General features: G+C 44.7%; 2 protein-coding genes across 2 annotated transcripts; one reads left to right on the plus strand and one right to left on the minus strand.

Annotated features, from left to right (window-relative positions):
- Positions 1-4,535: 4,535 nt before the first annotated feature.
- pdyn (prodynorphin) lies at positions 4,536-5,552 on the plus strand. Its single transcript, XM_085344242.1, has 2 exons — positions 4,536-4,658; positions 4,986-5,552. Exons 1-2 carry the CDS (start codon positions 4,536-4,538, stop codon positions 5,550-5,552), a joined length of 690 nt encoding a protein of 229 aa, XP_085200368.1.
- Positions 5,553-9,024: 3,472 nt separating this feature from the next.
- On the minus strand, positions 9,025-16,128 carry gmeb2 (glucocorticoid modulatory element binding protein 2). The gene is made up of 10 exons (XM_085344241.1): positions 15,901-16,128; positions 15,300-15,462; positions 14,735-14,814; positions 14,395-14,519; positions 14,217-14,320; positions 11,521-11,678; positions 10,362-10,430; positions 10,128-10,265; positions 9,903-10,025; positions 9,025-9,779 (listed from the first exon to the last, which is right to left on the minus strand). Exons 2-10 carry the CDS (start codon positions 15,440-15,442, stop codon positions 9,154-9,156), a joined length of 1,566 nt encoding a protein of 521 aa, XP_085200367.1. The 5' UTR covers positions 15,443-15,462; positions 15,901-16,128; the 3' UTR covers positions 9,025-9,153.
- Between the last annotated feature and the right edge of the window lie 1,322 nt (positions 16,129-17,450).

Here is a 17,450-nt window from a genome sequence, read left to right on the forward strand (position 1 = left end):
TGGGGGGCGAAAAGGCAACAAAGAGGTATCGAAACATGGGGGAGGGCTCTCAGGTAAGAATTCCCCGGGGACCCGGAGAGGCTGGCCGAGGACCAGTTCAGCCGGGGAAACCCCGAGGTCTTCTTTAACCGCGCTACGCAATCCCAGCAAAGCCAGGGGTACCGCCTCCAGCCACCTGGTTGTGCGGTCCACCACAGTCAAAAGGTGCGTGAAACCCTGTGACTGCGGCAAGGGACCAACCAGGTCCACATGAACGTGATCGAAACGCCTACCCGGGACACGGAAAGGTTCGAGGGGTGCCTGTGTGTGCCGGTGGATTTTCGAGCGTTGGCATGGGATACAAACCGCCGCCCATTCTTTCACCGTCTTGTGAAGGCCCGGCCAAACAAACCTGGCGCTGACCAGCTTGACCGAGGCCCGGACGCCGGGATGAGAGAGGGCATGGATTGAGTCAAAAACATGACGACGCCACGAAAGGGGAACCACCGGGCGGGGGCGGCCGGTGGAAACGTCGCAAAGAAGATGCGGACCGCCGTCCCACACCGGGGTGTTCTCCAGCACGAGGCCCGTTTTTGTTGACTGAAGGGCAAGGACGTCCGGGTCAGCACGTTGCTCGGCGGCCATGGCAGCGTAGTCGATGCCGACATACACCGGAGAAACCAACACACGTGAGAGACAGTCAGCGACGTGATTGGACTTACCAGCCACATGCTGAATGTCTGTGGTAAACTCTGAAATGGCCGCCAACTGGCGCTGCTGATGTGCGCTCCATGGGTCAGAGACCTTGGACATCGCAAATGTCAAAGGTTTGTGGTCAACGTACGCAGTAAAGTTGCGACCCTCGAGGAAAAAACGAAAATGTCGCGTCGCGAGGTGCAGGGCCAGCAACTCCCTGTCAAAAACACTGTACTTGCGTTCAGCATCCCGGAGCGTACGACTGAAAAAGGCGAGCGGTTGCCAGAGACCTGAAACCCGCTGTTCCAACACCCCACCCACTACCACGTCAGACGCATCGGTGGTCAACGCGATCTCCGCCGACGGAAGCGGGTGGGCCAGCAGGGCGGCGTCAGCCAGCGCAGACTTGGCTGCGGAAAATGCACGGACGCGTTCCGGCAGCCAGTCAACCGGATCTTTGGCTGTTTTACCTTTTAAGGCAGCATAGAGTGGCTGTAGCAGGTGGGCAGCTCTGGGGAGAAAGCAGTTGTAAAAATTTATCATCCCCAAGAACTCCTGCAACGCTTTAACCGACGTGGGACTTGCGTTCAGCAAGTCGGCGCTTTTCGGCGGAAAAGCCGAAACGGCCTGGACTCTGTCGGGCAACGGAACCACACCTTCAGCGGAAATGCGGTGCCCGAGGAAATCCAGAACAGGCAACCCAAACTGGCACTTGGAAGGGTTGATGATCAGGCCATGCGCTGCCAAACGCTGGAAAACCTGGCGCAGATGGGACTCGTGCTGGCTCGCTGAGCAGCTGGCCACCAATATATCGTCCAGATAAACAAAAACGAACGGCAGCCCACGCAAAACGGAGTCCATCAGCCGCTGAAAGGTCTGGGCGGCACCTTTCAGGCCAAACAGCATGCGCAAAAACTCGAACAAGCTCTATGAAGAGCAGCCTTTCTGTATTGCCAGCGGTCGCGGCTGCTATGGCGTGCTGGCGGGTCCGTTTCCCTGGGCCGTGAAAGCGCAAGGCGGCAGGCAGCGACGCGCTCTGTCGCCAAAACGCTGATGGTAGAAACAGATGCTCTTTCTGCGGTGCCGGCGTGTAGCAATCCCTGCAGTCAACAAGGGGGCGGATGCTCCGGGGGAGGCAGGTGGAGGCGTGGAAGGTGCCGCCGGCGAGTCCGTATCCAGGGCGTGAACGTCGAAAGTGCGGCTAGCCAGAAGAATGCGATCTGCTTCTTCAGCCAGGGAGCGATAATCCTTCGCAGGCAGAAGCAGAGAGTTTGCGACGACAGCTCTCACGGCAGCCGGTAGTTGGCGGAGGAAGAGGTGGGCGAAGAGGAAACCACCGTCATCTGGCCCGAGCAACGATAGCATGTTCTCCATGAGCTCGAGCGCGGTACCGCCACCCAAGCCTGACAGGTTGAGGAGCTTTTCGGCTCGTTCAGCGTCGGAGAGGGCATAGCGCCGAAGAAGCAGCTCTTTGAGGGCGGCGTATTTCCCTTGGGCGGGTGGGTCCCGGAGGAGCGCCATCACGCGACGGGTGGCCAGCGGGTCGAGCGAGGCCACCACATGGTGATACTTCGTGTCGTCAGCCGAGATGCCGCGAAGGGCGAACTGAGCCTCCACGTGTACAAACCATGACGGGGGGTCATGGAGCCAAAAGTCCGGCAGTTTCATCGCCACAGCGAACGTAGCTGCAACAGGAGGCGGAGGTCCGGCGGCCGCTGATGCATCCATAGCGGAGTCTGCGTTATCTGCGGCCCGTTGCATGCTCGAGTCAGGGGTCAACAATGTGGAGGTAAGCATCAACGACACAGAGCTCTCAGTTCTCACTCCTTCTTTATTCGTCTCCAACATCAACTGCGCATATCGCGCCACAAAACACAGGAACACACTTCATATCCGGTTGTTCAGTCTGGCGTCACTAGCCGTGTCTGGACCTAAACTCCGCTGCTGGTCCATATATCAAACGATCACTATGGCATTACTGAGAGTTGAAAAACTGTCTAAAATCTTTCATCTTTAATAAAATGATCAGCGTTCTGCTCTACCAGGTGTAACAATTGAGTTTAACATCCAGGCATCCATGAAAACGGAATTTATGACATTTAACGGAGTTAGAAGTTACCAGGGAGTTAGCTCGCTAGCTTTTATCTAAATACAATATAGCATGTCCTGACTGCGGGGTTTTGGAAACAAATTAAAACGTACAGCTCTGTTATCACTTCCAGCATAAATGAAGACAGAAAACTACATAAATGAAAACAGAAAACTAAAAAGCAGTGACGTTTGTAGGGTTACTGAAGTTGGGCTAGCTGGTATATAATGATGTGCTACGTGACCGCTAGCGACACAGCTATGTTAGAATAATATAAACAAGCTAACTTTTTTTTCCACTCGATAAAAGTTAACGTGAGTGTTCTCGTTGGTCAGGAACAAATGTAATCGCATGGCAGGATGCTGTAAAAGGACCAAACTTCAGCCAGGAGAACAACTGAGATAATCCATCCACAATATGAGGTTAGTCATTCATATACTGCGGCATGGGCTGTAGTTACATCGTAAGGTTTTAAAAACTGAGCTTAAATAAATGATTAGCGGTAATAAAAGCCGAGGGAGGTCAACAGTGATCACTGACTGTTTTAGGAGCTTTTTGAGATTAAATAGAAGAAAATACATAACATTAAACATGTTAACAACACAAAAGCCATATTAAACGCAGACTACTTTAGGCCCGGAAGTAGGATTCGTCGTGTCATCACTGAACAACCGGATATACTGGGTGTGAGTGGAGCCCTCTAGTGGTCCACCACACCATATCCTTTTTTCACTTTGATTTTCAGGGTGTCTTTGAATTCAGCCCCTCAGATCCATCCAACAATGTGGCATCTTTTTGTGCCCAGTCCATATGAGTCTAGATACCCAGCATGATTTTTTAATTAAATTGTTCCTTTAATTTTTTTTGAGCAGCGTAAAATGTTAATAGGGCGTTGTTTTGACGGTGGTGGTGTCTGATTATTTACATAAGACAATGGCGGTGAACCTGGAGGGGCCTTATGTGCCTTGAACCCCAGAAGATTTGCCGCTGAGTGAAAAGCTCTGTTTTGACGCACAATGGTCACTTTTGGATCCATTTCCTGTTCAGTTCAGGTATATGGTGTTCCACTGAAAAAGAAAAATCATTTTCTTATTGATGTCAGTATGATTTACAGCCAGGGGTTTGGTCACTTCAGAGATGGAATGATGACAATAACGATGTGCTGATGGGATGAACCGCGCTGCTACTCCTGTCTCTGTGTGGGCGTTGTTAAAACTCCTGAAGCGGGGAGGCAGTGCGTTTATTTACGCAGTATATTTCCCTCCTATTGGTCCGATTATAGAAGCTGTTCTGATGACACAGCCAAATCTCTAGTGATAAAAAGATAGACGCCAAGACGCGCTAGAGAAACGGGTGTCGGAGGGCGGACAGCGAGCAGTTTCGTGGTAGATGTGCCTCTGCGACTCTTAACAAGGCTGGAAGTATCGGTCCGATTCCTGAGGTACCGAGTCTGGTTTTTACACTTTTTCTTTCTCTCAAACTTTAAACTAGAGAACATTTTATTTCCCTTTTATTGGTAATGATAACAAGTAGACGAAGGAACATAAAAAAAAACTTACGTGCGCTCTCCGCTAACGTGATTCTCAGTTTCAGTAATTTCTTTAATTCCAGTCTGGTGAAACATTTGATGTGGTGTTTCTCTCCCCTCACCGACTGGTGTGTGTGTGTGTGTGTGTGTGTGTGTGTGTGTGTGTGTGTGTGTGTGTGTGTGTGTGTGTGTGTGTGTGTGTGTGTGTGTGTGTGTGTGTGTGTGTCTGGATGTTTTTGAAGAATGGAGTGGTATGTCCTGGTGCTGATGCTGAGCTTGCCGCCCTGCATCCACACAGACTGTTCTTCACAGTGTCAGAAATGCGCGCAGCAAATTCTTAGCGCCGATGAAGCTTACAGCAGCCTGGTAAGAAAGTTCAAAAGGGAAATTTAAGATGACTTCATAATCTTGTTGCTGATCCAAACTGATAGAAAATTCTTCAGTGTGTTATTCTAACTGTAATCGTCTAAATCTTGGGGTTAAAAATCAGGCAAAACCATTAATAAAATCTTGGAATATGCAGTAGCCTGTGTGTATATATAGTTTTGAAATTTCTCGTTCGACTGGGAAGTAAGGCGCAGCCGCCGAGCTTTACCACAAACAAAACTCACAAGTGGGAAATGTAACGTGCGTTCAGGTATAGTGCGCCCTGCTGATGTCCCCTGGTTTCCCGATCTTGTCTGTGTCTTGCAGTCGTGCAGCGCCGATTGTGAGGGCCAGCTGGAGAGCTGCAGCCAGGCTCCGCGGTTGGCCGACTTCAGCCAAGATGAGGCTGCGGAGGAGGAGGAGAGCCAGCAGGCAGATCTGGTCAAACGCTACGGCGGCTTCATCAAGAGGATCGACAAGAACAAGAACAAAATATTCGCCTCTCCGTGGCGCGACAATTACATCCTGAAAGGTGCCTCGCTGCCCAAAAAATATGAGCTTTTTTTGAAGAAGCTGGAAGATAGAGACGCAGATACAGCGGAGCAGGCAGACGACACTCCAGAGGATCACATCCTCCGTGGTTATGTTAAACGTTACGGCGGCTTTTTACGGAAATTCGGCCCAAAGTCAAAGAGAAGTAGCTCCGTGGAGCAGGAGGACCAGGAGCCCGAGGAGCTGCAGAAGCGCTACGGAGGCTTCATGAGGAGAGTCCGACCAAAGTTGAACAACCTGAAGTGGGACAAGCGGTACGGAGGGTTTCTGCGCCGTCACTTCAAAATCTCTATGCGCTCAGTAGAGGAGCCCTATTTCTCCTATGACGAGCTGACCCTATAGACACAGTCGTAGGAGAACTCAAAGGAACTTGCACAGGTTTACTTGAAATGCCATAATTGAAGTATCATATGCCTGCTGAGCTCGCCTAGATTCGGCTGCCTTCTGTGTAACATTTGTGTAATTTGCATCATCGCCTTTCCTTCAATAAATGCTTGTTTAATAAAATCATAAATAAAATCACCCTCTTTTTAAATGTATTTGATTTTTTGCACACAGGACGATATGGCGCGGTGTTCGCTTTGAGAGCGATTTAACAATTTTACGTTGTTGTTTCTCTTGTTGCGGCCGCTGTTTGCACTCTCAGGCTGCTTGTTGTTGTCCCAATTTTGAATTTCCCAGTAAAACGATGTAGGGTTTGTGTCAATGTTCCCGTTTTATTATTCAAAACAATACTTGACATAATAGATACTTACGTTAATTTTAAAAACAATATATATAATTAATATTAACAAACAATGAAAATAATTCTGTTTACTTCTAACGACACCAAAAATCAAGGCCAGCTCAAAGCTTAAAGTGATTTGGAATAAAACCATTGTGGAGAACATTTCATTTGTATGGTCAGGATAGGACATCTAGGAGCAATCAGGTCGAGGCAATGGTACGCTTCATATTCCATAAATTGAACGTTTCTGATCGGTTGCTGTATCATGCATGTCATTTTAACTTTGACACTTTACAGAATCTAAATGCCAACTAAATTTTACACAACCTGAATATTTATTATTATATTAGGTTATTGTTGTTGTTGTTGTTGTTGTTACACATTTTCCCAAGTTTTCCAAAATATAGATAAACAGTTTTACAGGATGAATATAACAGCACCGCAGATGCCAAGAATTTGATCCTGAGACAGAAAACTGATGAATCTGTGAAGTCATTAAAACAGGATGCTGTTGCGCCACGGTGTGGGCAAGCGTCAGAAGTCTCCCCCCAGAACAGGAATTAAAGCACTTTAATAATAAAGGCGTCATTCACGATGAATGAATGTGTATGAATTAGCACCACAGGAGAATATGCAGATTTTTTAAATTCCTTTTCTTATTATAAAGAAAAACAGCAGAAGAAAAAAATAGAAATAGACTCCATCCATCCATCCTCATCCGCTTTGTCCGGGGCCGGGTCGCGGGGGCAGCAGCCTAAGCAAAGAAATAGACTCGTTTGGCATTTTTCTATTCTTACTGAACAATTTACACTACCAGCTTTAGCATATCTCCTTCACTGTATAATTCTCATGTACATGGCTAATTTACAATGACAAGTTGAACTAAACAGCTGTGGGATGAAGCCAGGAGTGCCTGTAGGAAACCCACAAAGGTACAGGAAAAATCCACAGAAAAAGGGCCCAGCTGATCAAGAGGTTCAAAAACTTTTTTCCTGAGAGGAACTAACCGAACCCCACTGACTGCATGTCTTTGGACTGTGGGAGGAAGCCAGAGTGCCCGGAGAGAACAGGGGGAGAAAGGTGGAGTCACACTCAGGATCTTTTTACTGTGAGGCAACAGTGCGACCCACCGGGCCACCTGCTGCCCATGTAAAAAGATACGCAGACAAATGATCAAACAAAGACTAGACAAAGATAACCTGCTTCTCATCCTGTGGTAGCTGGGAAAGGTTTTAGCCCTCGTGTGACTCTGATAGGTGATTGGATGGACAAAGTAATTGACATATGCCATCCTGGAAAGCATCACAAAGCCATTTCTAAGGATTTGGAGCTCCAGCAAACTTTAGTGAGATTCATTTGTGGTTCACCAATCTCACAGATGGAGAAAACTTGGAACAGTGGTGAAACTTCCCAGGAGTGGCTGTTCTACCAAAATTACTCTTAGTGCATAGACGAATCATCTGAGAGGTTATAAAACAAGCCAGAACAACATCTAAAGAACTGCAGGTATCACTTGGCCCAGCGGAGGTCAGAGTTCATGATCCAACAGAACGAAAGAGACTGGAGAGTTCCACGATGACAATCACGGTTGGCCAAAGAGCATCCTGATGATCCAAGACTTTAGGGAAAATATCCTGTGCACTGATGAGAAGGTTTGAGTCCCATTATATTATACTAACCGGTCAAACATGGTACTGGTAGTGTGATAGTCTGGAGTCACTTTGCTGCTTCAGCACCTGGATGACTTTCTGTAACTGATAACAGTGAATTCTGCTCTTGATCAGAAAAAGTCCAGCCATCAGTTTGTACCCTGGAGCTCGAGCACATTTGTGTTATGCAGCACGTCCACCTCTGAATGCCAAAAAACCCCCAAAAGTTTTACACTTCTTTATTCAAAACTCAAACTTGCATCAGAATCAGAGAAACTTTATTAACCCCAGAGGGAAAGTGAATAAATTGCATGACCTTAAACAAGTGATTCATGAAAGAAACCCTTCAGTGTGGATGAATTAGAACAATTCTGCAAAGAAAAACAGACCAATGTTGCTCCACAGTAATGTGAATGACTCAGTGCCAGTCATCAGTTGATTGCTCTGTCAAGGGTAACACAACCAGTTCTTGGGTTTACAGTGCAATTACTTTTTTCTCATAACAGAAGACTATTTTCTAATATTAACATTTGTTCTATGACTTGAAATATGTAAGTGTGCAAATGCAAAAACTAAAGAACCTGCTGCAGATCTCTTCTAGTTAAGAGTTCTTCCACCAACCATCCGATGACTGGGGCTCGTGTCTAAGTTTGGAATGACTGCTGCAATCTGCTGCTTTGCTTATAAAGCTGAAGGATTTACTCATAAACTTCATGTTCTGGGGGAGAATAAAGCTTTTAATGCAAAGTAGGGTCACAAAACTTTAACGCAACAAGAGTAACGATCAATTAAATACCTGTACATTTGCTTTCTTCAATGTGAAGTATAAATAACACAAAGTTTTTGTAATTTACATGTTAATGCTGAGTTCATGATACATACTCCAGCCAGCATAAGTCATGTACTGGTTAAGCTTCACAAATGTTTTTTTACCCCCATTTTAAAGTGTTCTCCTGACCACACCCAGTGGTCAAAGCATCCCAAGAACAGGAGGTGGAGCAGGTCATCTACTGGAAGGTTGGTGGAGCTAAATCCCAACATGCTATCGGATGCATGTGTCAGAGGATGAATGTTAGACAGAAAAGCATAAAGCATGTTGTACAAAGTGCTTTGAGTGTTCAAGTAGAATAGAAAAGAACGATATAAGACCCAGTACATTAACAGTGTTTTATAATCCAAGTGAATTTGGAATCTATGAAGCCAGTAACATCACAGCAAACAGTCGTCCAAGGTCGGGACAATTCAAAAATCCCTTCACTCTTTTTTATAAAAATACGTTTTACAAAAATCCTCAAGTCCTGAACTTTTCTTTAAAAAAAACAAGCATTTATTATCAAACTAAACAATCTTCCTGTGTGGAATAAACAGACAGACGTGATACATATTTTATTACGGATGAAATATACAGTCACAACACCTGTTCAGTTTCTAATGGAGATCTATGGATGTCTTGAAATGCATGAAATGGTGTGGAAAAGGGTTCATAGGCCTTCACCTCCACCTTCAGTCCACTCCAAACTGAAGCCAATCAGAAGCCAGACGAGGGAGCAAACAGCCAGGCTGTATTTCACTGCTGCTGGTCCTGCTGGTCCCCGTCTTCCTCTTTAACCTGCTCTGGCTGACCTTTATCATCATCATCTAGCTGGTTTGCCTCCTCGGAATCGTCGGCAGTGGTGGCTGCCAAGGCGTCGACAACACTGATGGTGCCAACCTGCTGTTGGACAGCGGCGCCCTGTGTGGTGGCCAGACCCTGCAGCGTCACCAGCTGGAACTGAGGTCCCACCAACTTAACGAAGGCCCCGGAGGCTGCTTGGCTGCTGGCCCCAGCTGCCCCTTCCTGACCGGCAGCAGTGGACAAAACTGTCAAGTTAGAGCCATCAGCTGAAAGCTCTGACCCACAGAGCGAGGAGGTCAGGAGGGTGTACGCGCCAACATTGGTGCTGGGCTGGGCTCCTGCCACAGTCAGCACCTTCCCCAGTGGGAGGCTGGTCAGCTGGCTAAGAGGCAGGGTGATCTGGGTGGGTGCAGCATTGACTGCGGCAGGACCGGAGACAGCACGCGTCAGCCGGGGACGCTTGGGCCCGGGAGGTGCAGGCACCGGCGTGAGGGTCATCAGGACGTTGTTGAGGTGCTGTGATTTGCTCTTCAGCTCCTTGGCTCGCTTCCTGTGCTCGTCACACTGCTGCTCCAGGGCTACAGGGGGAGACGGTGAAGTACCACAAGATTGCTGTTACTCCTTCATGCAGAATGCAGTCATTTCTACAAAGTTACACAAATCACAAGCACAAGGAAGACCACTTAGGATTCTGCACTGACCGGCTAAGCTGCGAGTGTACTGCTCTCTGTAACGGTCCATCTGGCTCTTGTGACTTGCCAGAACCTTTTTCACAAGGTCCAGCATTCCAAAGTTCTGCACTATGTTGTTGAGTAAAACAGCATCTGAGAAACAGAGCAGTCACGCTGCGTCATTTCACGATCAGTATTTTTATTAGTCGTCTGTGGCAGGTGACTAACCGACCCACACCTGTGTGTGTTTCTAACCTTTGACCTGCAGCGGTGGGTCACACACTCTCTCCTGCAGCCCCTTCAGCACCTCCTGCAGCTCATTCTGGAAGTCCTCTACCACCTCTTCCAGCAGCCCTGCCTCCTTCACCGCACGCCAGAACGCGATGGAGTCCTCTGTGCACACAAACACACACATCAGTAACATGATTACCTCTCTGAGTCAGGTGACTCCACTTGATGGTGTCTGTGTGTATGTAGGTTGTTGATCACCTCCGATGGCTGTGACCCAGCCTGAAGCTTCCTCCATCACCTCTGGAAATGATGCTGCAGCTCCATTCACTACAACAGAGACGGCACACGTGGTTGCAGTGCAGACTGTGGTGCTGGTTCAGAAGCTCCACTCATCTGTGCTGCGCGTGGCTTCACTTTATATTTATTTATAACAATGACGTACTCCTGGATGCAAAGTCACTCACACTGTGACTGAATTACTGCCAAATGGGATTTTTCACAGGTAACATGTTTTCCCAGTCTTCACTAAAACTAGCTTGGAAATAACAAGTCAGGTTTTCTGTTTGCCTGTGACTATACTGCTGGATGAAGGTTTTAAAAAGCTCTTAAAACTGTGCTCACACTCGTACATGGGGCCAAAGCATCGAGCTAAATACTCTCATATTACACCTGAGACAGACTCATCATATTACAGCCCACGCTGGAAGGAATCATATGATGGCTAACTTGTGTGAAAGATTTTAAATATCGAGGGAAAATCGAGCCATCAGGCCAGATCCTGGCTAGATCTTTCATATGTAAGCGTCAACATGTCCGACCAGTGGGTGTGTTGGGATTCAAACCTGTGCACGATTTTTAGTGAAATCACCTATGCCGTCAATTTGAAGCTCCTACGTCGCCTCGTTTTCCAATTACTGCATTCACAAACTTAGGTGTCCACGGCACCCGCCCGCCCAGCGAGGTGACGACAGTACAAAGGGCTGATTTGAGATCGCAAACTAACACACAATGTAACACAATCAAGTCTGAACCTAAAATCTGTGTTGGCAGGATTACATTAAGTGAGGCTAATGCAAAAGATTACTGATTAATCTTCATGATTCTGACCTCATCATGTTTGCAAACCTGCACATGGAGATGTAACACACTCCAAGACTCTGCAAAGTTATTTTTGTTTTCAGTATAGTGTATAAATGGTAAATGGCCTGTATTTATATAGCGCTTTACTAGTCCCTAAGGACCCCAAAGCGCTTTACATATCCAGTCATCCACCCATTCACGCACTGGCGATGGCAGCTACATTGTATAGAATCTGTTAATTTTTACTGTTTAAAGTGTTTATTTTTGCTTCATCACAGTCATTATTTTTTATGTAGTGTATTTGATTTGCACCAAATCATTTTGTAAAAGGACTTACAATCAGCTGATGAAGGCGTGGCGGGAATCACATCGTCTGACGAATCAGTGCTGATGGACACTTTAGTTCCCACCAGGTCTATTTTAGTACTGCGGCAGGTGTTGGAGCAGACCTTTGTGTGGTGATAGAAGTCCAGTTCACCAGAGTCCATGATCTTCCTGTGAAATTAAATATGATGAAAGGCTGTTAGGCACAATTTGCTGTAACTGTCTATCATGTCTGACAGAAGAGTGCCATCGTGACGCAAAACATGTTGAAAATAAGTTACAATGCAAACCAAAGGCCAAAAAAAATATCTAGGGGAGAGTTTAAGTATAGACAATAAATAAATAAATAAATAACCAGAGAGCGTGGGATTCTCTACAAGTTTATGAATAAATTAAATGCAAACAGGGGAGGGAAGAAAATATACACACACAAAAAAAGTACATTTAAGCACTTTAAATTACTAGTTTGAATGAAAAAGTTCTTTTTTAATGCATTGCACCCAAGACTGTGAGACCACCAGGCCCTCTACTGGTTGCTGTCGGGAACAACAAGCCGGCTTGTCTCTTTTTTCACTCGTAAATTCTCAGATATCTACCGTCAACTTAACTCTGCAGGAGCTTCTGACTCTGAAGTAGACTTCCTGTTTCCCCCACTGTCTTCCTCACAGTTATTTTCAAGCTTTACTCTTCCCTCCATAACTGATGTATCTAATCTTATTAAAAAAATCTACATCCTTCACCTGTCACCTTGACCCTCTTCCCACTGTGTTAGTTAAAGCCTGTCTTCTGGATTACCAATGACCTTCTGATGGCAGCTGATTCTGGTCTCCTATATATCCTCATTCTTCTTGACAGCGTTTGATACCATTTCTCACAATATCCCCACATACACCCCCCACCCCTTGCTTGGATAGCCTCGTATCTCTCAGACCGCACTCAGTTTATCCAATTGAAATCACGCTCTTCAAGTCTCTATCCTGTTTCTGCTGGTGTGCCCCAGGGTTCAGTATTAGGGCCTCTTTTATTCATTATTTACATGCTCCCTCTTGGACATATATTCTGAAAATATAATATACATTTTCCCTGTTATGTCGATGACACCCAGCTCTACATTTCTTCTAAACCCAATTCATCCGTCCCACTTACCTCCCTCTCAAACTGTCTTATCGAGATTAGATCCTGGTTCTCCTCCAATTTTCTTAAACTTAACAGTAATAAAACTGAAGTTTTACTCATTGGCACGGCCTCTATCTTAACCAAATCCCACAGTTTTTCCATTAACATTGAACGTTCTCCCACCGTTCCCTCCCCTCAGGTTAAGAGTTTGGGTGTCATACTTGATAATACTCTTTCATTCCAGCCTCACATTAGTTACATAACCCTGTCTGCATACTTCCACTTACGTAATAATAACCGACTCCGCCCCTTCCCTCCTACCCATGCTGCTGCCATCCTTGTCCATAGTCTTATTACGTCCCGTACTGATTACTGCAATTCCCTCCTATTTGGTCTCCCTAAAAGGTCCCTTCATAAACTCCAACTTCTAACTCGTACTCCGTCCAGAGCTCATATTACCCGAGTTCTTCAGCAGCTTCACTGGTTGCCCATAGAAGGATAAACTTTAAAATCTTACTTCTCACGTACAAGTGTATCCATAAATCTGCTCCTTCCTATTTGTGTGACCTGCTCCATATCATCACTGTTTCTCGCCCTCTCAGATCCTCATCTGCTATTCATCTTACTGTTCCGTCCTCACGTCTCAACACTCCGAGGAGCAGAGCCTCCAGCCATTAGAAATATAAACTCTCTTCCTGTATTTAAGTCACAGCTCCAAACACATCTGTTCAAACTGGCTCATTCGCGTTAGTGCTGATTTTTATCTTTTATCAAGTTCTGTTTTGCAATTTTAACTTTCTTTATGTATTTAATGACTATTGCTCCTTTTATTAATGTTGTTCTTTGTAAGGTGACCTTGGCTTTTTAAAGGCGCCCTCAAATAAAGTCTATTGTTATTATTATTTTTATTATTATTATTAAAGTCAAAGTTTTGCAGAAGACATGATGATGTTAAAGGTGGAGTAAAGAGACTTAGCCTTTGTATGGGTTGAACCCAGTTATGAGAGTGAGAGGAAGTTTAAGCCGCTCAGTGATGCCACATGATTTCAGGCACCATTCATTTTACCTAAATACTCTCATATTACACCTGAGACAGACTCATCATATTACAGCCCACGCTGGAAGGAATCATATGATGGCTAACTTGTGTGAAAGATTTTAAATATCGGGGGAAAATCGAGCCATCAGGCCAGATCCTGGCTAGATCTTTCATATGTAAGCGTCAACATGTCCGACCAGTGGGTGTGTTGAGATTCAAACCTGTGCACGATTTTTAGTGAAATCACCTATGCTGTCAATTTGAAGCTCCTACGTTGCCTCTTTCTCCAATTACTGCATTCACAAACTTAGGTGTCCACGGCACCCGCCCGCCCAGCGAGGTGACGACAGTACAAAGGGCTGATTTGAGATCGCAAACTAACACACAATGTAACACGATCAAGTCTGATGAAGGCAGCTATAAGAAGTCCTGCACACAAGCACTCTGAAAAGGTTAAATACTGGATTCTCTCAAATTACATTGTGTTGAAAAATATACTGCACAGTGGGGTTTGTATCCACTACAGTTACTGTCTATTAATAACAAGTCCAGACCTGAGCATGGTGCCATTGAGTCGGATAGCTCTCTTCCAGTCTTTCAGAGTGGATTTCCCTGCTAAACACACAAACTCCTTTGGGCTGATGAGCTGCTCATTGAACTGATCAGAGAGGAAAGAAAAACAAGTCAGTGTAGATTTAGGACAAGCTAAGTGCTTTAAAAACGACTGTGTACCTGGACACATTTCACATTTATCCCAGGGCAGACGAATTTCTTCCAGATCAGAGTGGCTTTGACGTCTCCGCATGTGATTGGGTAGAACACGTCAGCTTCCACATCCACCTCTTCACTTAATTTCACTGCAAAGACAGAGATGCAAACATCTTCATAAGGACACATAGTAAACTGTAAAGTAAACCATCACTTACACGTTCTTTTATTTACTTCTGAAAAATTCAGAAGAGTGAAAAATGGCACGGCAGTTTATTCTTTACAGAAAATTATGCAAACAAAGTGGAAAACAAGAAAAATTAATCCAGCTGAAGCTAATAAAGAAAAGTTCAGTTCAAATTACCAATGACTGCGTCTTCCTTTGCCAGTGAATCTGCTCTGATGGCCTCTGCTTCCATTGGTGCTACTGTGAGGACATTCTCCCTGAGGGGGAAAAAACAGCAAACTTCTGCATATCAGTACATCTGCTGTATGTGATTTCATGTACAATATGTTATTTTGTATATATATGACTGTCAAGTAAGTGGAGTTGGCAGTCCACCTACAGTATTTCTGTTCTTTATGTAGCTATTCTGCATCCTATTACAGTTGTTTGAGTTTATTTTTAATGTTGTATCTCTCTCACTTTGTATGACAGTCATTTTATTTTATTTATTTTCCATTTTTGTACATGTTCAGTGATTTTACATTTCTGTGTTTGTTGCATTTCTTTGTAGCGTGCACTTTTGCATATTTTTATTTTGTGTTTTTGTCGACATCTTGCTCATCTTTGGACCTGTTTGTCTCTTTATAGCAGTTTTGCATTTCTATCTCACTATTACTCATCTTATATCTTTCAGTAAATTTGCCCCTTCCCATTTATTTTACATTTTGACCACAAGGCCATGTGTGCAGTGAGTATGTGTTACCCGGTCTGAGGGGTCAACTCTGCAGTGACCAGCACTGCTTTATCCTCCTCTGCCACAGAGGGGAGGTCCTCGCTCCCCGACTCCGGTAAGGTGACGATCACAACCTCATTCATTTCCTGCATGTTTACCTCTGATGAAGCCATGAAGACTCGGAGGAGCTCACCTACAGACAGGTGACAGCAGGGGGTGGACAGATGTTACTGATTGTATAATGTTGTAAAAGATTTAGTAATTAGAATAAATGATCTCCTGACTATAGCAAAAACACACCATAGTTCAGAGAAGGGTGGGAATGTGCAGAATTATTCCAGTAATACTGGGAATGACTGCAGAGCGTCCGTAACTGTATACGGGGCTAAATGGCTGCTAGCTGTAGTAAACACTGACAGCATCTACTGTGTACTTTGTCTACACTGGAAAAACTACAGGAGACATCACTATTTTGTGACGGAATTAAATTGTTGGGGTTTGAATTTGTTTGCAACAAACTAACTAACATATTGAAATGAACTGAACGTGTTTGCTTTCTTGGCCTGATCGAACAGGATGTAACGACGCTCCCGCAGATTAGAGTATTATAGAGGGAGCTGAATAAGCTTACCTTGGCCTTGGGACGTAATGTTGAAAACGGTGTGTTGGTGTCGTCCCGACAGAAAGGATGCTATCTAGTAAATCTGAACCTATTCCAGTAAATTACTGTCAAAATATAAAGCTGATGATATCCGTCTCCTTTCGTCTTCATACAGAAAACTGTCGCTCTATTTTTGAAGCCTAAATTTGAAAACAAATACAATTAAGATTTCCTGCTCGTACCCAGCTAGCATGAATAGTTTTCTGTATAGTTCTTCTTCCTTTGTTATTTTTCTTGGTGGTTGGCGCTCCCAGATGGTACATTACTGCCCTCCATTGGTGTGGAGGCTGAAATGCCACAAAATACAAAAAACAGAAGCTACCTAACAAATTAGGCTGTCTTAAAAATGAAATATAGCCTGATAGTTTTCACGTCTTCAGTTCTTTATAAATAAATCAATAAGGTCCAGTTTCATTTCAGTTTTTGGATCAGTTGTCTATGCATACCCTCATATTTTCAGCATTGCAATAAAACATGTTCTATGGTTCTCCACTGCAGACACATTTTCCTGTGTGGTATTTTTCTGTTTAAACCAGTGTGTCCAAGTCTAAGTCCAGATATGACTGTCTCCTCTCTGCTGTTCTTTCTTGTGCTTCTCGTTTCTCTGTTTTCCTTTGAATTTTGTAAAAGCACTGTCCCTTCATATCTTCCTTTCAGTGCTCTCACCACCTTTCCTATATTCCTTGTCTTGTTATGCCCTTCATCCTTGTCCTAACAGAGTCTGTTTGGCGAGATCAGCTGAAAGACTCTTTGTGGCTTCCTTTGCAGTCCTATCCTATGCGTGCGTGTGTGCGCGCGTGTGTGTTGTATTTTCTGTTCAGTGATTGCTCCATTCCCAAGGTTCTCTCTTAGGAGCATTACAATTAAAAAATAAGAAAGCTATCAAGACTTTTTACATGTTTCTATATTTACTAAGTTTCTATAAGTTTTTGTACAGCTAATTGTTCTTGCTAATAATAAGAAGGAAACAGTTAAATGCTATAAGCATGAGAACAAAAGGATTATTACTTTTCTAAAATGTATTTATTTATTTTTGCAACAAAGCCAGATCACAGAGCCTTGCAATAGACATTGGCAGCACACACTAGCAGCCATAGCAGCACAGAAGTTTCAGAATTTTCTAAAGTAAGAGATTAAACAAGACATTTATGGGTGTTATCAGCAAACATAAATGAAATTAATTTGTTCCTGAAAACATGCAAGTGCATCAATCACCAAAGACTTAGCAGATTTGGGGCTTATTATCATTAGGCTAGGATAATGTTGATAACAAACAACAATAGGCAAACAACGAGGTTTGTAAGCATGTCTAACAACATCAGGGCATGGTCCTATTGAGACAACCAATGGAGTCCTGGAGTCTCCTCCCACATATGGACCAGGAAATCACTGAGCTCCAAAACAGTCTGAGGTGTAACCTGGTGGTGTTGGATAGACCAAAAATAAAGTCCCAGAGGTTTTCTATTAGATGGTATCAATTCCATCATCCTCCAGGAACTACCTTCCTGCTCTCACCACAT

The sequence above is a fragment of the Diplotaxodon limnothrissa genome, linkage group LG20 (genome assembly GCF_057381915.1).
Source record: "Diplotaxodon limnothrissa isolate DT_005_m linkage group LG20, D_limnothrissa_male_GT1.1, whole genome shotgun sequence".
Classification (NCBI taxonomy): domain Eukaryota; kingdom Metazoa; phylum Chordata; class Actinopteri; order Cichliformes; family Cichlidae; genus Diplotaxodon; species Diplotaxodon limnothrissa.

What these genes read in the sequence shown, in the direction of transcription:
- pdyn (XM_085344242.1), top strand. Translation starts at nt 4,536, where the DNA reads ATGGAGTGGTATGTCCTGGTGCTGATGCTGAGCTTGCCGCCCTGCATC. An exon ending in ATGAAGCTTACAGCAGCCTG is followed by an intron (nt 4,659 to 4,985) that starts GTAAGAAAGTTC and finishes TGTGTCTTGCAG; the next exon opens with TCGTGCAGCGCCGATTGTGA.
- gmeb2 (XM_085344241.1), bottom strand. Translation starts at nt 15,442, where the DNA reads ATGGCTTCATCAGAGGTAAACATGCAGGAAATGAATGAGGTTGTGATC. An exon ending in CTGGGTCACAGCCATCGGAG is followed by an intron (nt 10,266 to 10,361) that starts GTGATCAACAAC and finishes TTGTGTGCACAG; the next exon opens with AGGACTCCATCGCGTTCTGG. An exon ending in GTACACTCGCAGCTTAGCCG is followed by an intron (nt 9,780 to 9,902) that starts GTCAGTGCAGAA and finishes CTCCCCCTGTAG; the next exon opens with CCCTGGAGCAGCAGTGTGAC.